This window comes from Tenrec ecaudatus, chromosome 7 (assembly GCF_050624435.1).
Source record: "Tenrec ecaudatus isolate mTenEca1 chromosome 7, mTenEca1.hap1, whole genome shotgun sequence".
Taxonomy (NCBI): Eukaryota; Metazoa; Chordata; class Mammalia; order Afrosoricida; family Tenrecidae; genus Tenrec; species Tenrec ecaudatus.
Window position 1 is genome coordinate 36,775,369 of NC_134536.1, and position 20,489 is coordinate 36,795,857.

The window sequence follows — 20,489 nt, forward strand, 5'->3', positions numbered from 1 at the left end:
CACCTTTGACATCACATTCCATGTGGAGCAGCAGTTTCGCTTTAGCGTATAAAAATCATTAACTGATTGCACATCTGTCAGCTCTGTGGATGGAAGAGTCCTCTATAGCCAGTGTGTCCACCTGCTGCGAGAAGGGCTTCCAATGCAGCGACTCTGATTCCTACCTCTGTAAGTAGCTCAGAAACGGAACTAATCCGGGCTTCTCTAAAACTGCACAGACTGCGGGGAAGATAGACAACATGCTGTTTCCCTATCAGATGTGTTCCTCCACGATGTGTAAACAAACATTGATCGCTATCATTAGAATTTGCAATAATTAAATATGCGGCAACCAACATAGAACAGCTCCTTATTATTTTATCTTGGGAAGAGTCTACCTAGTAATTAAAGACTTTAATCTGCTGATTTTATTGTCAATTTGCTTATTTTTTAAAGGGGGGGAGCTTAGAAATTAATTCTTGTACAAGCAATGATTTATTCAACAAAAATGTCTTCATTTATGTTAGACTTAGGACTTTAAAATATTACTTTACCTTGACAACAGGTACCTTATCAAAATGCAATAGACACCTCTCATCATTCTGTGTTGCTGATTGGGACATGGTCATAACTTTCTTTGGAAAAAATTAGATGAAATTGTTTTCCTCTTAAGGAGATTGTCTAAACTAATTTCTAAAGTTCTTAGTTCAGATGAACCAAACTAGCAGAGATAACTCGTAAAATCTCGAATCCCAGGCTGCATTTAATTTGAGAGCATATTTTAATCAGAACCCACGGAAATACTTACTTGGTTCCAAAATGCTCTTGAGTTTTCACCTTTCACCGCATTGTCTGATGATTTCTTTTTCTTTCTTATTTTTGTGAGACAGACGGCCAATTCCCAGGGAGAGGAAGAGTAGAACATATAAATGAACACTGACTCAGGTGCTGAAGGACAGTCCCAGGCATTCTGCTACCAGGTGAATGGGTCTTGTCCCAGGACTATCCATCCCCTGGGCATCCAGTTGGCCATCTACCTGGCCTGTGCAGTAGGCATGCTGGTTACGGTGCTAGGGAATCTGTTTGTGGTGTTTGCTGTGTCCTACTTCAAAGCACTTCACACTCCCACCAACTTCTTGCTGCTGTCCCTGGCTCTGGCCGACATGTTTCTGGGTCTGCTGGTGCTGCCTCTCAGCACTGTTCGCTCCGTGGAGAGCTGCTGGTTCTTCGGGGACTTCCTCTGCCGCCTGCATACCTATCTGGACACCCTCTTCTGCCTCACCTCTATCTTCCACCTCTGCTTCATTTCCATTGACCGCCATTGTGCCATCTGTGACCCCCTACTTTACCCTGCCAAGTTCACCGTCAGGGTGGCCTTCAGGTACATCCTGGCAGGGTGGGGGGTGCCAGCAGCTTATACTGCCGTCTTCCTCTACACGGACGTGGTGGAGAAAGGACTCAGCCAGTGGCTGGAAGAGATGCCGTGTGTGGGTAGTTGCCAACTGCTGTTTAATAAGTTCTGGGGCTGGTTAAACTTCCCTGTGTTCTTTTTCCCCTGTCTTATCATGATCAGCTTGTACGTGAAGATCTTTGTGGTTGCTACCAGGCAGGCTCAACAGATCAACACCATGAGCAAGAGCCTGGCTGGGGCTGCCAAGCGGGAGAGAAAAGCTGCCAAGACCCTGGGCATCGCTGTGGGCATTTACCTCCTGTGCTGGCTGCCCTTCACCATAGACACGCTGGTTGACAGCTTACTTAATTTCATGACCCCCCCACTGGTCTTTGACATTTTTATCTGGTTTGCTTACTTCAACTCAGCCTGCAACCCCATCATCTATGTCTTTTCCTACCGGTGGTTCAGGAAGGCACTGAAGCTCATTTTCAGTCGGGAGTTCTTCTCCCCTCGAACCCCCACTGTCGATTTGTACCAAGAGTGACTCCTGCTATGGCCTGAGAGGACTGGGAGCAGGCGAGGGATGGGCTTGTTGGAGGAGACGCTGAGTGCTGCTGGGGCAGCAGGCTGGGCGTGTCACAGATGGGTCTGAAAGTCATGGTACCGGAAGAAAGGGGAGAAAGGGAAAAAGAGACCGAACTCCTTCATCTGGAAAGAAGTGCAGTACTTTCTTCACTCACTCTTTACGAGCCAAAATGCTGTGTAAAAGCTTGACTCCTCACCCTCTGCTTCTTTTGAAACCACTCTGGCAGATGCAGTGAAAAGAACCCTGGGGAGGTGGGGTGGGGTGTCATTGTATCTGAGTTTCCATCCTGTTCCTCCAGCCACTTGTCAGCAGCGGGGTGAGACTGGAAGAGTGCTGTCCTCCTCCCTCCCCACTGCCATAAGCTTTGCTTATCTGTAAAACTAGGTCACTGGACTGTGTGACCACATGTTGTATCATCTTGCATTGGAAAAGCGTTTTGTTCTTTAATTATAATTTGACTCTAGTCCATAATAATAGTCAAGGGTTTGAAATGTCTCTTATAAAAATGTTTGTTTGGTAATCCTGACTCTTAGAACTCCATGCAGGAGGAAGATTTGTAAAGTAGGTCTGTCAATTTCAAGGATAGCTGAGTAGATGTGTAATATTTTTGAAGGAACTCTTTTTTTTTGTAATTATTAGAATTTGGAAATATTTTATAAGGGGTAATTTTTCACAACTGATAATTTCATTAATTCCTTCTTGAAATTTCTATTATCCAAGTTAAATCATTGACTCCAAGAATTCTAAGCACCTGCCTTTCTTTGGAAGACATGTCTGTGCCACGTGCAGGCTCGGAACTGAGCCAGCATTTCTCAGGAGCCCCCACGACTGAAGGTGTTGACAGCTTTCATGGACACCTTGCTTATTCTGCCAGAATCAGTCCTAAAAGTCACCTTCTATTGACTTCTCCTACTGATCTTTTGCCTCCAAATCAATGCTTGTTTCTTGCAAAATATATTTGTAAATTAATTTGCAATCTCTGGAATAAAGTGTAGAGGAGGAGGCTTCCAAAATTAATGAGAATATAGAATTAAAAATAATTTGAATATATTTTTATGAACCTTTGAGACCCCCTTGTGTATGCACACACACATCAATATCAATAAATAAATGTATACAGTGAATAAGGGAATGTACCTCAGAAATAGTTCATGTACTAACTGCATAAAGTATCACCACTAAATAAATTTATTAAAAGAATCATTAACTTGTGAATTATAATCTTTAAAGGAAGTAAAATTATTTTATTAATTGCATTAGCTAAACAGTGTTTATTTCATTTATTCTTATCATATGTACATATCTGCATATATGTACATTTTTACAGCTATATCTTATCTCATAAATGTTCTTTTTGCCAAGGATGTAACATTTGATGATTCTATATGCTATCCTTTTTCTCCTAAAAAATGTGTGGTAGAATATGATTTTTGTACACTAAATTTTATATATTCCTTCTTCTGCATTTAACTTTTAAGTATTATTGCATAATTAAAATACTGCTTAAAATTAAATATATTCTGGTATCTGCATTTTGGAAACATTAAGGAGCTAGGGACACATCTTAGAAAAAGCAAACTGGAATTATTTGCAAAAGCAGCCATGTATTACTTAAACACACACATACTTTCTGACTTTCCTAGCATTCCCACTGGCCATGGCAGTACGGGAAGTAGGAACACCAGCTATGTCACAAGGAGACAAAACATAACAGTTGCTGTCGCAAAAGCAGAAAACGAGCCTGCCTCATTCCCATCTCAGAGTTTTCTGTCAGGTGGCAAATGTTGCTACCAAGTTAATTCCTTGTAGAAGGATCAGCCCAAGGCTGGTCCCAATGAGGTGGAGGTTAAAGACCTACTCAAGGTTCTATTTTTCCGAAATGCTGTACCATTCCATCAGCTCTGCTATCAACCACCACTTTTCCAATAAGTATTCACTTTTTATATCCTAAGCTTTCAAAATTCACTACAATGTCTTACAGAACTCACAAACTAGCATGCAGTTGTGAATGCTGGCAAGCCCCACATCTGTAGTCAGCCATCAAGCAGAGAACTCGCATGACCCAAATGGCTCATTTAAAACCCAGTAGGATGGAAAAACTAAAGACTTGAATGAGCCATGTCAGGTAAGCCGCTGTGCCACCATTGTATTGGCCAGGATAGGCCTGCACAATGAAGGGAGGGAAGAATGGAAAGGGAAAAGACAAAAGTTCACTGAGGATCCACGGAGTTCTGCATCCCACGTAATGCCCACTAATTCTTCAATCAGGACATTATCAACCCATTTCATAGATGTGGCACCAAGAGATCCATTAATTTGCCAATGTTCTCCCTTATTTGAGAATCATTAGTATATCTACGATAACCTTACTTACTGACAAAAACTGGACCGCCAATTAGAACTGACATTAAAATGAAAGTTAGTGATAGAAGACTTTCACTCGCATTGAGATGTAGGAACACAAGGCATCATGGTATAATGGTTACATGGCTACATCGCCTGCAAACGAGGATGGAATGAGAAAAAAGAGCCACATCTGCTGGGGCCACCACAACGAGGCGCAAGTCCTTATGGGTGCAGAGGTCAGGAGCCTCGCTCAAGGAATCGAAGCCCATCTCGTACATCGCCTTTGGAATGAGGACAGGATGAAAGAGACGAATCTGTTGCACACAGGGCATCTATTCAGATCCTCAAACAAGGGAAACCTGCTCTCAGTGGGATTCCCCTGAGAACTGCGTAGGATGTCCCTACTAATGTGTCTGGGGGGATAACAGCATTCCCTCACTCTTTAAAAAATAATTTTATTGCTGTATACCTCACTATCACACACTTTAATTGTCCAGTCATCTTAAGATGTGCAGCCATCACCACAATCAATTTAGGAATCAATGTTCTTCTCATACTCATTGTTAGCTCCACATTTGTCCCCATCCTGCCCTGCCACGACTGTTACTGCTTCTATAGCTCTACCTCCCCTGGATTTAGAATCTAGATTATAGAAAACATATAGAAAACCATACAAGACACAGATGAAATAAGCAAGCAAGCAAACAAAAACGAACAACAAAAACGACTAAACAAAACAGAAAAATCTCAATCAGAAGAAAGTAGAAAATATGGAAAACTGAAACAACTTTAGAAGGGGTCAAAGGGGAGATCGAGTTCTAACGTGTTGCGTTTTACCCTAGCCCCATCTCCCATAATCGACTTTGCAATGCTCTCTGTCCGACAGCAAGTCTGATCACATCCCTAGAGTATGATCAGAGGGGGTCACTGAGCTCTAATTCACCTGGTGACCCTGCACGTGGATTTGGGGCTCCCACTGCTATCCGTAACTTTTGCAAAGCAGGGGTTCACGATTTATGCTCTGATGCCATTCCCTCCTTCAGATTTGGATTTTGTTATTCACCTTCTTTGAACCAGAGTCTGATATGCTTCTCCCACGTGAACTTGGTTGACACCCCACCTTAATGGCTGCTTGTTTGAAGACCAACCTTTAAATCCCAGACACTTTTCTTTCTGAGAGCTGGGCACCAGCTGGTTTTGTTAGGTAGATAGGCAAGGATGGGATGTCCATTGACGCATGCCCAAGAGAGCCAAGCACATGAACAAAGGGCGGCGCACTGCACATGCTCAAAGGCCTAGGTTTTCCCGCAGTGGGCATGGCATGGGTGGGCGTTAAACCTGGATCGGCCCACCTGGGCCAGGTGATTGCAATTCAGCCAATGGGGTCGATCTGGGGTCATCCACCATGCCTCCCCCTGGAATCCTTGAAAAGGCAGGAACCCAGAGGGAGAGAAGTTTTTTTTTGAGGAGAACTTGGGAGAGAGATCTTTGGTGACACCGAGCAGTCTCTGCCAGGCTGCATGGTCGGGAGGAATCCTATGGGTGCCCCGTAAAACCTGGAACTTCTAACTCTCATTAAACTCACTTGGATCATGAGCCAGTCTTCAGCGTGAATTCTTTCTCGCGCGGAGCCAAGGGCCGAGGTGTAACTATATCCCCAGAGAGATCTTACAGTTTCTTCAGCACATGCTGCTCTAGCACGCGTATCTTTAGTGATCTCTGTATGAGGGCAAGCGGGAGCAGGGCCATGTCATAGAATTCTTAGATTGGGGCTAGAATGAAGTCTTCACTGACTTTTGCTTACCTTCAAAATTGAATAAAACAATGAATTATCATTAGAGATGAATGAAGTCTGTTTTCTCATTGAATAAATGGCATAGGGGCTACATCTGATCCTCTCTGATCTAAGTCGGGGAGGAAAAGCCATTTGCACATCATCCCAAAGTGAATTTCCACAGGCAAAGATTAGATATGCTTCCATCCTGAATCGTTCATTTATCCGACTCTGATACCAAACTTTCCTCCCTCAGCACTCTACCTCTCGGTTGAGTTTGATAATTCATTGCAATGGCCACTGAGATAGTTAACGTTTATTGTGCCAATATAGCCAATGAACACATGTGGGATTAATTGAAGGGCATAGAAATTAATGGCTCAGTGAGGCTCGCCTTTCTTGTCTCTTGCTCTTTGATCATTGGACCAGTGTGCGGCTGCCATGCTTGTTCTGTGCCTCAATTTGCAAGCTACACTACCTGTGGGATGCCTAACCCAGGGACTATGTCACTGTAATTTGAGGTCCTTCAAGACCTGTTTTGCCACACTATTGGAATTTACATCTCTTGAGCTGGGGAATGTTGGACCCTGTCATCTGGTTGACTGTTGGTGACCTACCTGCCTTGCTGTTTGTTGCCTGTGCCTGGATAGCCTGAGTTTCTCTACAGAGGACTACCCAATGGCCCTCAAGATTCGAAGGACTGCCAGTGCCTCACAGGTGTCTCATGGTGGTGAGTTGCACTGAGCCATTTGTACTGCTTTATAGATTAATTAACTTTATTTCTTATGTTATCTTTCTATGTAGCTAGATGAATGTGTGTGTGTGTGTGTGTGTGTGTGTGTGTGTAATTATTAGCATTCTGGTTTTGTTTCTCTAGAGAACCCTGTCTAGCCCACAATGGTGGGCATTCTTTAGAGACTGTACACAGGCTACTGCAAGCCAGGATCAGAAACCATCAAGGACGCAGTCACTGGTTGGCCCACAGCAGCTCCTCTCTTCAGCGGGCAACCAAATCTCTCTCTGACCTGCAGCTTCTCCGTGAGGGGTCCATGCGTTTCTGCCTCGGTGGACCAGGGATCCCATTGCAGTGTGGTCTCAGCAGCACAGCTCCTCTGCTCTGATGCCTCTGGGCTCAGCATGGCACGAGACCCAAACTTCTTTCTCTCTGTTCTTGCTTCTGAGCTGGCTCTCTTGTACTCAGAGGAATGGTGAAACCGACTAGTCCTGGAGTTAGAGCCTGCTACACTTTATTAGCCTAGGCCCACCCAATCATGTGGTGGGCGTTATAAACAAATGGAGAGAAGAGCCATATTTAAGCTCCTATAAGTCCAAATCAATTCAATGGCAGTGAGTTTGCTTTTTAATTTATCTGGTAAAGAAGGTTTCCATGGCTAAGCAAATTTTGAAAATGCATATGTAAACAAAGATACATTTTGTTTAAAATGCTGCTTCTCTTTTTACAAAAAGATTTTATATGCCAGTGTAAACTGTTACTCTCCAAGAGGAAGATATGTAGCAGCTACAAAATATTTTTAATATTTTCATTGGTGAACTGCATATGAATATTAGAAGACCCCACTTGGGAAAATTGGCCTAGAAAACAATGATAGGAGCTGGGAAGCCAAATGAATCCCTTTGATGTGGAATACCAGAGAGGCCTCCAAGAGCAGGGCAGGATACATTCAGAAAACAGCAGACAGTGGGGAATAGCGTGGGTCTAGGAGAAATGACTATAGTACAGGGGAAATGAGAGTCCTGAGCAAGTTGCAAGCCACAGCACCCAGTACAGGGAGAGATAGGAATGCCCAGCTATGGAGAACATTGTATGTACACCTCCCAGGAAAGTTTTAACATGTGGCTACTCTTTTTTTTTTTTAAACATTTTATTAGGGGCTCATACAACTCTTATCACAGTCCATACATATACATACATCAATTGTATAAAGCACATCTGTACATTCTTTGCCCTAATCATTTTCTTTTCTTTCTTTCTTTTTTTTCCTTCCCTTTTCTTTTTTTACATTTTATTAGGGACTCATACAACTCTTATCACAATCCATACATATACATACATCAATTGTGTAAAGCACATCCATACATTCCCCGCCCCAATCATTCTCAAAGCATTTGCTCTCCATTTAAGCCCTTTGCATCAGGTCCTCTTTTTTTCCCTACCTCCCCGCTCCCTCTTGTGCCCTTTGTAATTTATACATCGTTATTTTGTCATATCTTGCTCTATCCGGAGTCTCCCTTCCCCCCCTTCTCTGCTGTCCCTCTCCCAGGGAGGAGGTCACATGTGGATCCCTGTAATCAGTTCCCCCTTTCCAACCCACTCACCCTCCACTCTCCCAGCATCGCCCCTCACGCCCTTGGTCCTGGAGGGATCGTCCGCCCTGGATTCCCTGTGCCTGTGGCTACTCTTTTGATGGTTATTCAGTGGTTTTATTTCCATTTTCCACATTCCCTGGGTCTCGTGTGTACTGCTCAATCTTTGTGCCCATGCCACCTTTCCTTCCTCCCTCTCCTACAAAAAACAAAAGCAAACAAAACTGATCCACTAAGTTACGCCCAACTCAGATGCAAGGATTTACTTGGTGCCTCTTTGTCTTCTATCCACAAGTGGCTTCCTCTGCGTCTCTCCCCCACTTGTTTCACTCTTTTAACCTGCATAGATTCTAGCTTACAGTTGCTGGCATGTTTATTTTTCACACAAGATATTCTAAGTTCCTTATTTTATATAAACCTGATAGCTATAAACCCAGCTGGGGAGTCCTGGTGGCATAGTGGTTATGCATTGGGCTTCAATTCACAAGGTCGGCAGTTTGAAACCACCAGCCGCTCCTCAGGAGGAAGACGGGGCTGTCTACTCCCCTAAACATTTATCAGAACCTCATAGGGCCAGTTCTTCCTTGTCTCATAGGCTTGCTAGGAGTTGGGACTGACTCAATGGCATGGAGCTTGGATGTTTTTGGATAAACCCAGATAGCTCTGAGCTTAGTGGGACATGTTCAATCTTTAAACGTACTTGTGAAATGGGTAAATGGAAGGATGAGTTTAAGACTAAATGCCTGGTTGTTCTCACCGAAGTAGGTTGACAGCTTCCTCAAGCAGGAATTGTATGCACTTTTTAAAATGACAGGCTGCTTTAGAAGAGAGGTAGATTTACAGAGCAGCTGAGCAACATCTGTGGAGGTCGCATACTCCCCACACCCACGCTCCTCTCTGGCTGGTGCACCACATGCATAGGGGTTTATTTACAATGAAGGAACCATTTTATTAATGCACCTCAAACCCACTGCCATCAAGTTGATTTCAACCCCTAGAGAACCTATCCAGGGTTTCTGATGCTTTGTCAATATTTACAAAGGGACAGGGAGCCGCCTCTGTCCCTGGTGGAGTGGATACAGGGTTTGTGCAGTTACAGGTATAATGTTTTCCAACAGCATCACCTGCGCTCCCATGCACCAACATCCTTACTTTCTCCAGGCTTCTTTCACTTACTGTCCTTTCTTTGCTCCCAGATCCCATCTGGAACGCATTAGAGCTAATTTTCAAACTTCTTTCCGCTCCTTTACAATGTGGCAGTTTCTCAGACTTCCCTTGTTTGATGACCTTGGCAGTTTTGAGTATTGGTCAGCTATTCTGTAGGTAGGATGCCTCGTTGTTGGAGTTTATCTGGGAGCTTCCTCGTGAGGAGGCTTGACTTATGCGCATGCTGGAGGAAGACCACAGATTTACTGTGCTGCCTTTCATGATATGGTGCCAAGGACACATGGATATCAACATACCTATTGATCTTAACCTGGTGGCTAATATATTGCTTGCCATGTTTTTATTTCCCATAAGCATTACTCTTCCCAGACTCAATGCTTCTTTAGGGAAGATGTGGGACTTTATCTTTGCATGCCCATCATTTGGCACTGATTGCCATACAACATAGGGATGTACTTTATGTTTGGTAAATGCGGGAAAACCTGAAGAATACCCCAAAGCCTTTATTGAGGTGTATATTCAGGGATAAAACAATTAAGAAGCAACTTTACTTATTTTAATGCATGGCTCCTAAAACTTGTAAGTACTTTGATATAATAATATTTATTACAATAAAAGAAACAAGAGAGCTCATTCAAAAGATATTTTTCTTGGATGAACGAGTGGCGTGTACTCTGTGTGAACAGACCAAGGTAACATAGCATACTCTCCACACCCACGCGGTTTACACAGTTTCAGGAAGAACTCGGTGGCACCAGGAGCTACCCTGGCTTCTACTTCTGAGGTCTCTCAGAGTGAATAGGATCCCATGCCTGGATTGTAGGAAAACATCCCATCTCTTTTCATTAGCAATTAAGCACATTAGATTTAACAGCTACCAGGAGACTCCCTGGGGAAAGCAAGCGCCCACTGAAGGCTGTTCACAGGTGAAAACTTTGACAGCTAGAAAAGATGAGAAACCTGTGTAAGAAAAAGAGTAAAAAGAATCAAGGAACATAGAAGTCACCCCAGGGCAGAAAGCAGTTAGTGGACTAGAAGGAAGTGAGCAAGTCAGCAGTTTGAACCCACAGTGACTCCAGAGGAGATCAAGAATAATATAAGGAGGCTTTCTACTCCTCCAAAGAGCAACAGTCTTGGAAATCTACAAGGGCAGACCACTCTGTTCTGTAGGGTCAAGGTGAGTCCCCACAAACTCAATGGTAGTGAATGCTTTAGAGCAGTGGTTCTCGACCTTCCTAATGTCTCGACCCTTTAATACAGTTCCTCATGTTGTGGTGACCCCCGAACCATAACATTATTTTCGTTGCTACTTCATCACTGCCCTTTTGCTATTGTTATGAATTGGGCGACCCCGTGAAAGGAGCGTTCAACCCCAAAGGGCTCGTGACCCACAAGTTGAGAACCGCTGCTGTAGAATAACTATGTTTAGTAAGTGTCTCAAGTATGATGATTGACTCTTTTGGGATCAGATTGGATAATTAACTAAAGTTATCAAGCCTGAAAACATTGGTTTATACCAGGGCTGCTCAATACCTCAATCGCGATCTACTAGTCAATTGCAAATACAATGTGGGTAGATCACATGACATTGAAAAAATAGACACAAGCCTATCATCAATCCTGTCCGTTAATTGCTATACAACGCTGCCAATCAGAAGCAATCTTAGAGGTCAAACGCATGCACAAACAACTGCGCGAAGTGCAGCAAACTGACAAACTAGCACCAGTTTTTAGACTTTGTATTTCTTTCTCCTAAACGTAAGAAAGCGTGTTAAAATGAGTGGGGGAACTGGACCAAGTAAGAGATAAAAACGTATCACTTTCATATGGAATGGGAGATTTTGACATTACAAGCGGAAATTCAGCTGAAGTCCAGAGCACATGAACAGTTCTGGAACTTACTCGCAGAGGGAAAGTGCCCAAACCTGAGGACATGTGCTACCTCCTTGACTGCATTATTCGGCTCTTCTTATTTATGTGAGTCAGCCTTTTCCCACATAAAGATCATTAAGTCCAAGTACCGTTCCACCATGACTGATGATCATTTGGAAGTGTGATTGAGGCTGGCTTTCAGCAGCTACTGTCCGGACTATGCATCCCTGGCTCATTCCATTCAGTGCAAGTCATCAGAGCAAACTCAGTTAATGACAAAAAATCTACATAATTAATTGTGTTATGTTGTGCAGTATGGACTCATGTGGTTATGCAAGGTACATAAACATACATTGTACATGTAAAGAATTCTCAATGCATTTGCGAATAAATGTATTAAATAAATAAAAATATATGTTTTGCATTTTTGTAGTTGGTAAATCATTTTGACTTGATCATTTTCTAAGTAGCTCACATGCTGACAAAATGTGAACACCCCTGTTTTATACTGTTTTTTGAAGAACAATTCATTTTCTCTTGCATTTTAATAGTCATTTTAAAAATGCCATTTTGCAATTGGACATTCCCCCAACAGAAGGGTTACAAGGAAGGGACAATTCAACCAGGGTGCAGTATAGCATTGATAAAACACACATCATTCCTCTAGTTCCTGAATGCTTCCCTCACCCCCACTACCATGACCCAGTTCTACCTCACAAACCCAGCTAGACCGGAGTACACATATTAGTACTAGACACATGGAATTCAGCACAGATAAAACTCTCAGGAATAGTAATGGGAGTATTGATATCATGAGGGTAGGGGGATGTTGGGGTTGGGGGCGATGAGGGGAGACAGGAGGAATCCATCTCAAGGTTGGCTATATAGCCCACCTCCTAGGGGACAAGTAACAGAAATGTGGGTGAAGGGAGACAACGGACAGTGTAAGACACAAAATAACAACAATAATATATAATTGATCACGGATTCACGAGGGTGGAGGGTGGGAGAGGTAGGGGAAAAAAGGAACTGATACCAAGGGCTCAAGTAGAAAGAAAATGTTTTGAAAATGTCGATGGCAACATATGTACAAGTGTGCTTAAAGCAATTGAATAATGGATTGTCATAAGATTTATAAGAGTAAAATAAATAAATTTTTAAAAATAAGATTTATAAGACCCACCAAGAAAATGAAGGGAAAAAAATTCATTTCATTTGGAAATTATGAGGATGTCTTCAACTTCTTCAATCCAATGGCTTACATTTGGTTAGAAAACAAATTCCTTCTTGCTGAACCATCCTTTAAAACTTGGCCACTGACAATTAATTGTATGGCTTTCCTAAACCATGGGTAAAAGAGAGCATAAATTAGAGGGTTCACAGCTGAGTTATAGTAAGCACACCAGCAGCAGATCTCATAAACATAGGCCGGGGTGATGAAACCCATGTAAGCATCCACTAATGAGTCAATGCTGTACGGCAGCCAGGAAATCATAAATGCCACCACTGTGACCCCCAGCGTCTTAGCTGCTTTTCTCTCTCTCTTGGCAACTCTGGCTTTGTAAGTTTCTGAAGATGACTCTGTTTTGCTACTAGTAGTTTCAATCTTTTGAGCCTGTTTTCGAGCCACAATGAAAATATGACTATAGAGAATGATCATAACAAGGGTTGGTATAAAGAAGGATAAAAAATCTATCACCACCCAGTTTTGATTGACAACAGCCTGACAACCACCTACACAGTTGAGGTCACGGGCTAATTCCTCTAACCCATCATCGTTGGCTCCTGTGTAGAACAGGGCACCACTGTACACAACAGGCAGGATCCAGGAGATGCTGATGCACATTCCTGACACAGACACAGTGAACTTGGTCGGATAGACCAGAGGGTCAGTGACAGCGATGTACCTGTCGATGGAGATGAAGCACAAGTGGAAGAGAGAAGAGTAGCAAAAAGCCGTATCACAGCATGTGTGGAAAGTACAAAAACTGGCTCCAAAGTACCAGCAGCTCTCCACGGACCTGACCATGCTGAAGGGCATCACGGTCACTCCCACTAAAAAGTCAGCACAGGCCAGGGAGGCAATGAGGAAATTGGTTGGAGAATGCAGCTGCTTGAAATGAAGGATTGAAATCATCACCAGGAGGTTTCCAAACACTGCAAGCACCGCCCCGCAGCCAAACACCACGTACAGAAGCACGCGGGGTCCCGGTGAGTAGGGAGACTTGACACAGGATCCGTTCATGTTCTCGTAGCAGAGCTCCAAGGGGGGAGGTGGGGACTCACTGCTGCTCACATTGGGATGCATGCTGTCCTTCTTGATTATCACAAAAAGTATTAGATTCTAATTTTCAATACTCCTTTTAAAATGCACACAAATAGCTGCCAGGTGCTTCAAGACGGAGGCTTTCTTCTTCAATTTTACATTTTAATTATGGAAATCAACTGGTTTCCATAAAAAAGAAAATCTAACAAAATGTATGCTGCATGAGATTACTGGGAATTGTCAACTAGCATATGCTCAGTCATTTTAATTTGATGACATTCTCTTAGCTATAAGTACTTTGTTTTTATTTTTTACCTCTGAAGATCCTCTTTGCCACAGCCACTGATCTGAAATGTAATCTCAGAGCCAAAGGACCACCTCCTTTTAGCTTCACCTCTATGTTTGACCTGAATTGTAGCCTGAAGCTCATAGTCCTACCAGCAAACATAAATGCTACCAATGGGGAAATTCCCTGGGTGGAATCCCCATAGTGTAAGGTGAGAACTGATATGATTATTTTCAACTGTGATTATTAAGAGACTAATTCTGCAAAACAACTTTTACATGAAATTAGACTGGCTGGTATAGATTTTAGCCCAAAATATTCATTTTGCTTTTCAATGTGTTAACTTGAAACATTATAAGACATCATGCCCTCACCCAATTCTGAATCATGAACCCCGCCCCAGTTGTATTGAATGGTGCTACAAAGGTACACGAAATAAGGATTAAGAGTCAGACACGATGCTGTTGTTGGATTGGGGAGAGGAACATGAGCTCACCTTGGGCGCATGGAAGAATTACGACCAGTTGAGATGCATACACGGCAAAAGGAGTTTATTTTTCTAGCTCGAGCTAGGGCTTTTTCCCTCCACTGCCCAGCGCAAAGGGGAATCAGCCCCGAGTTCTTTGTTCCCTGGGCTTTTATGGGGCCAGGGACCGGGGGCAGTCCAGTGTTGCTGTTCTTTAAACTTATTGGAGAAAACTTCTGGCATCAGCGTTGTCCAGTGGTGGTTGGCGAGTAGTTCCGTGCGTATTCTCTTGACTGGTCAATTGGGGATGGTGGTCGCTGCTCCCTACTGGTCAGTTTGGGACAGGTGATGCCTTCTCGGACAGAATTACCTCAGTGTCCAGGAATCTGAAATTAGAGCTTAAGCCTTCCCCAGACATTGGTTTTATACGGCCTGTCATGGTGCTGGTGCCGGCAGTTGTAATCCAGGACCCCACATCCATCTCTATTGTTTAGAATTATTTTAGCTTCTCCCTTGGGTATAAATACACCGAAAATATAACATAGGAGGGGCATATTGAGATGATGTGATACATGAAAATGTTCAGTGTCTAGATGCACCAGCATTTCTGAGACACCTCAACAGGCTTCAGAGTTAGTGAGGTGTCCTAGTGGTGCAGTACTCAGCTGGTAACCACAAGGTGAGTGGTTCAAGCTCACCAGCTACTCCAGGGGAGAAATGGCAGCCTATTTCTGTCTAGATGGACAGCCTCAGAAAGCATATGTGACAACTAGCTTCTGTCTTTCAGGGTCTGGCTATGAGTTGGAATTCAACTTGATGGAATGGACTTGGGTTGGCTTTTGGTTTCAGGCTTGGTAGAAAAGAGTTTCTTGGTGACAACATTACCATTTTATAGATATGTAAATGTTTCTCCACCCATGTGAGGAATCGTTAGTGAACACATGGACAACATATGTATTTGTGGTCTTAAATAATTGCATTGTCATTCCCAGTCATAAATCATGTGAGCAATAATGGAAAAGAAGCTGGAAACTGGAAAGATATTCCTAGAGAACTGACATGCTGGAGGGCGTTTGACACATAACTCAGGGGGAAGAGTTGGAATTTTTCTTCATCCACATCATACAATTCAATAATGCAGTCATATCAAGAAGAGTTGCACAATCATCACCACAATGAATTCTAGAACATTTTATTCTTCTTAGTACAATTCATTCTTATTTTAGGTCCTGTTTCTTGCTCAACCTCATGAACAGATTACTAGAGATTTGGGTGATGTAATGTGTGGTGAAGAAACTAGATAGTGCTTAGCTATCACAAAGAATAGCATCTGGGTTCTTACAACCTCATCTTCAAACAAGCAGTCATCTAAGTGAGGTGTCAATTAAGTCTACATGGAGGAAGTACACCAATCTGTGTGAGCCAAATATTGTAAATAATAAAATTGAAATCCAAAGGAAGGAATGTTAAATTGTGAACACCTATTTTGCAGAAGGCTATGGATAACCCATTGTCCATTTGCAGTGTGCCCACATGGAGTAAGCCTTCAGTGAATCCTCTCTGACTACAGTTGAGGGATGCTGTCCAACAGAAAGCATTATGGAAATAGAGGAAAGAGCTAGGAGGCAAAGGGAATTTATAGAGGTCTAGACAAAGACATGCACATATGCAAATACATATATGAGGATGGGGAAATAGATCTATGTGCCTATATTTATAGATTTAGTACTAAGGTGGCAGAAGGACTTTAGGCCTCTACTCAAGCACTCCCTCAATGCATGAATACTTTCTTCTATTAAATTGACATGCTGTGATGTTCACCCTCCCGACACAACTGCTGAAGCCAAAGCGGGTGAATAAGCAAATGTGGCAAAGAAAGCTGATGGTGCCCGGCTATCGAAAGAGCTAGTGTCTGGGGTCTTAAAGGCTTGAAGGTGAACAAGCAGCCATCTAGCTCAGAAGCAACAAAGCCCACATGGAAGAAGCACACAAGCCCATGTGATCACGGGGTGTCAAAGGGATCAGGTATAAGACATCATCAGAAAAAAAAAGAAATCTTACCATATTGAATGAAGGGGGAAGTGCAGAGTGGAGACCCAAAACTCATTTGTTGACCGCTGGATATCCCCTCGCAGAGGGGTCTTGGGGAGGAGATGAGTCAGTCAGGGTGCAATGTAGCACTGATGAATAATACAGGTTTCCTCCAGTTCCTAAATGCTTCCCCTTTCCCCTCCCACCCCCCCCCCCCAACTACCATGATCCGAATTCTACCTTGCAAGTCTGGATTGAGCAGAGGATGTACACTGGTGCAGATAGGAGCTGGAGGCACAGGGAATCCAGGGCGGATGATACCTTCAGGACCAGGGGTGTGAGTGGCGATACTGGGAGAGTAGAGGGTGAGTGGGTTGGAAAGAGAGAACTGATTACAAGGATCTACATGTGACCTCCTCCCTGGGGAACAGACAACAGAAAAGGGAGTGAAGAGAGACGTCGGACAGGTCAAGATATGACAAAATAATAATTTACAAGTTATCAAGGGCGCATGAGGGAGGGGGAGCGGGAGGGAGAGAAAAAAAGAGGACCTAATGCAAAGGGCTTAAGTAGAGAGCAAATGCTTTGAAAAGGATGAGGGCAAAGAATGTACAAATGTGCTTTATACAATTGATGTATGTATGGATTGTGATAAGAGTTGTATGAGTCCCTAATAAAATGTTTTTAAAAAAGAAATTATTATGAGGTCGACTATGGAAGATGCCATTAGGTTAAAATGCAACGTCTTATCATTTGATCTCCCTTTGACCCTTTTTTAAGTTGTTTCCGTTTAAAAAATAAAAAAGCGAAGGGGAACTGCATGTGGATTACGCCTCTGGTGTACTCTGTGACCATAGACCAGTGATATGAAGGGCAGGATGTTTTGTCAAGTGGATTACCACAGGTGCAGTTAGGCTAAAATGTAACACCTCATCACTTGATTTCCCTTTGACTCATGTAAATTTGTTCCAGTTTCTTTTATTTTTCTGATTTCTTTTCAATTGAGGTTTTACATTGTTACTGATGTTTCTTTTTTAAAAAAAGTTTCTCTGTATATGAAATCCAGGATCTGCAGATCTGTGTAGACAGTAACTGGACTAATGGTCTCTTGGGAGCATGACAGGATAGGTTGGGGGGGAAATGGTCATTAATAACAGTGAATATAAGAAGGAAGAAAATGCTCCAAATTGGATTGTGGTAATGATTGCACAACTCTGTTTAGTGTCATTGTACCATTGAATTGTATATGTGAATTATATTCCAATAACATTTTAAGGTAATCATATAATACTGTGAAGATCTATGCTCCAATAAATTTGGAAACCCTGAAGAAATAGACTAATTTCTAGAAACATGCTTTTGTACTGACCCATAGCAAAAAGAGAAATTGATCTGGCCTTTAAGAAATTCTCTGGCCCTCTTAAAAAAAAAATCACAGCCAGACAGCATCACCAATGAATTTGATCAAACATTCAGAGAAGAGCTTGACACCAATTTTACACAAACTACTCCAGAACATAAAAAATACTGGTAAAATGCGTTGATGGTTTTTTTATATCCTTTCTGGGCAAAAATCAACCCCTTGTTGGTTTTCAAAATTAAAAATAAATTTTAGTGATGCTTAAACTTAAAAAAAAATCTGGAGACAACAGTTTTGCACCTTCAGAGGGTTGTCACTTTTAGGTGCTTTTTCATCAGCTCTGACTCCTAGTGAGCTTGTGTACCGCAGAGTGAAACATTACCTGCTCCATCACCAGCCTCACCATTGTTATGTGTGAGCTCCGGTGGCAGTAGCCGTGTGGGTTCAGTGTGCCGTAGAGAATAGACATACTTCTAAGAGAAAGGAGGCTGGAAAAATTGTTAGAGTTAAACTTCTTATATTCAGAATGCTTGGCACTTTTGAGAAGCATACTTTCTCGTGTTCATTTTCACTATGGATTTGCTTTTTGAGATCCAAGAAGATTATAAATTGATCTTAATTAGAAATAATTTCATCTCAATGACTTAAATGCTGAATCTATATGCACATGTAGCATGGATTTGAATGGGGAAAATTTAATTTCTCAAAAAACAAAGACACATTTTGAATAAATTACTTTCTATGAACATTGATATGCACCACACATACCTGTAATGTTGTTCTGGGCCAGAACTTTGTAAACGTCTCCCCAGAGCTGCGCAGGTCACAGCTGCTGAGTTGCATGAACCTCTTTCAAGTGTAACTAAAACGTCCTTGAGAAGGCTTTGAGAACAATGGTTAAGTCCTCAGCTCCTAAGCAAAAGGTTGCCTGGCTGTTTGAACTTGGTGGTTCTAGAGGGCCATGGGGGTAGGAGGCGAGCTAGAGATGTGTTCCCATAAAGATTAAAGCCTACAGTGACTGTGAGTAAAACATCAACTTGACAACACCTAACAACGTTTATTTCATCTTTACTACTTGTTCTCAAACTTAGTCATCAATACTTGTTTACTACCGAACTGGAGTTTGGATGTGAAGTTTATATTAATAATCAACTTTTGATTAAAATTAAGTACCGATGGTGTACAACCAAGCTTGAGAGACACTGACATACATTGTACAGAAATGGATTGTTATCAGGAGCATTAACCTTTTCTGAAAGCCAGAGTTTGTGACATCCTGTCAATTGCTCATATGGCTTCCAGGACAGACTTTCTCAACCTCAGCACTATTAACATTTGCAATGGAATACACGATTCTTTGATGTAACTAATGTAAGATCGTTACTTTCCCCTTAAGTTTGTAATACTATAGCATTTCCCTCTCAGCTCTCTGTTGGCAACAACCAACACGTGTTGATAGATTGTGCTTCCATTTACCTTCGGTTAATAAAAATTTAATTCTCTGCGTGATTTTTTTAATGTGTGCTATCTATATATCTTTATTTTGAGCATTTTCTGAGTATCTTTCTATTTTCTATTTCTAGTTTAATGCCATTGAGGCGGTCCTTTTGAGACTGAGAAACATTGGTTGAGTTTTATTTAATTGCACAGAATATGTTTTGTCCAGTTGAATATTTCATCTATACTTTAGAAGAATGGGGTTTTATTGTATTTCATAAATTAATCTGTTCCTGCTGTTGGCTGATTCACATAAATTTCAAACTCATGGTAATTCTATGAAAACAGAAGAAAGCTCTGCCTGATTCTGTGACATTCCCCAAATCAGCTGTAGATGGGATCATTGGGATGCACAGAGAGTTCGGCGGCTGCTATCAGAAGGAGATTACCAGGTCTTTCTTTCTAGTCTTTCTTAGACAGGGAGCTCCACTGAAACTTGTTCAACATTGTCCTCATTTTTTAGTACTGCTGTGACAGAAATATCACAAGTGAAAGGGTTAAAGAGCAGAAATTTATTTTCTCACAGTTAAGGAGGCCACAAGTTCAAACTCAGTTCTCTGACTCTAGGAAAATACTTCCTCTCTCTGTCTGCTTGAAGGGACAGCCCTTCCTTATTTCAGCTTTTGTTCAATGGTTCATTGACAATCACGTGCATTTGTGCTTGCTTGCTTCTGTGCATGATTTGATCTTTTTATATCTCAACATAATGGGATGACATTAAGAACTTATCCCACCACAAGACACGATGTCCCTCACTGAACCAACATAGGGTTACAGGGGACAACACTGAAGACACAGTGCAGGAATTGTGCCCAATCTGACCCCATCACACGGGGTGTAACACTAAGGACATGCAACAGAGCAGCAAGGGGAGCAAAGTGTTGAAATCCTTGGGGAATACCAAATATAGACTTTGGAAAACAGGGTGAGGCACCCCATCAGACTCAACTGGAAAACACTTATAAAGGCCTACAAACAGACCTTGAACTATTTATAGGCAATTTCATTTTTGTCAGTGACTTTCTTTTTGTTGTTATTATATTGCTTTGTTTTCTTATTGCTGTTTTGTTGGATTTTTACTTCCTTGGTTGTTTTGCTTGGCTTTGCCTGGTTTTGTGCTTATTAATGTCTTTGCATATCT

At 42.2% G+C, this 20,489-nt stretch overlaps 2 protein-coding genes across 2 annotated transcripts; one reads left to right on the forward strand and one right to left on the reverse strand.

The window, feature by feature from the left end:
* Positions 1–905: 905 nt before the first annotated feature.
* On the forward strand, positions 906–1,916 carry TAAR5 (trace amine associated receptor 5; the record flags this gene model as incomplete). Its single annotated transcript, XM_075553922.1, is given in 1 exon segment — positions 906–1,916. A coding segment is annotated over 1 exon segment (1,011 nt), but the record flags the coding sequence as incomplete, so codon positions are not given.
* Positions 1,917–12,700: 10,784 nt separating this feature from the next.
* On the reverse strand, positions 12,701–13,750 carry LOC142452332 (trace amine-associated receptor 6-like). The gene has a single exon (XM_075553715.1). The coding sequence runs from the start codon at positions 13,748–13,750 to the stop codon at positions 12,701–12,703; it is 1,050 nt and encodes a 349-aa protein (XP_075409830.1).
* Between the last annotated feature and the right edge of the window lie 6,739 nt (positions 13,751–20,489).

Excerpts from the sequence above, each read along its gene's own strand:
- LOC142452332 (XM_075553715.1), bottom strand. The coding sequence starts at position 13,750 with ATGCATCCCAATGTGAGCAGCAGTGAGTCCCCACCTCCCCCCTTGGAG.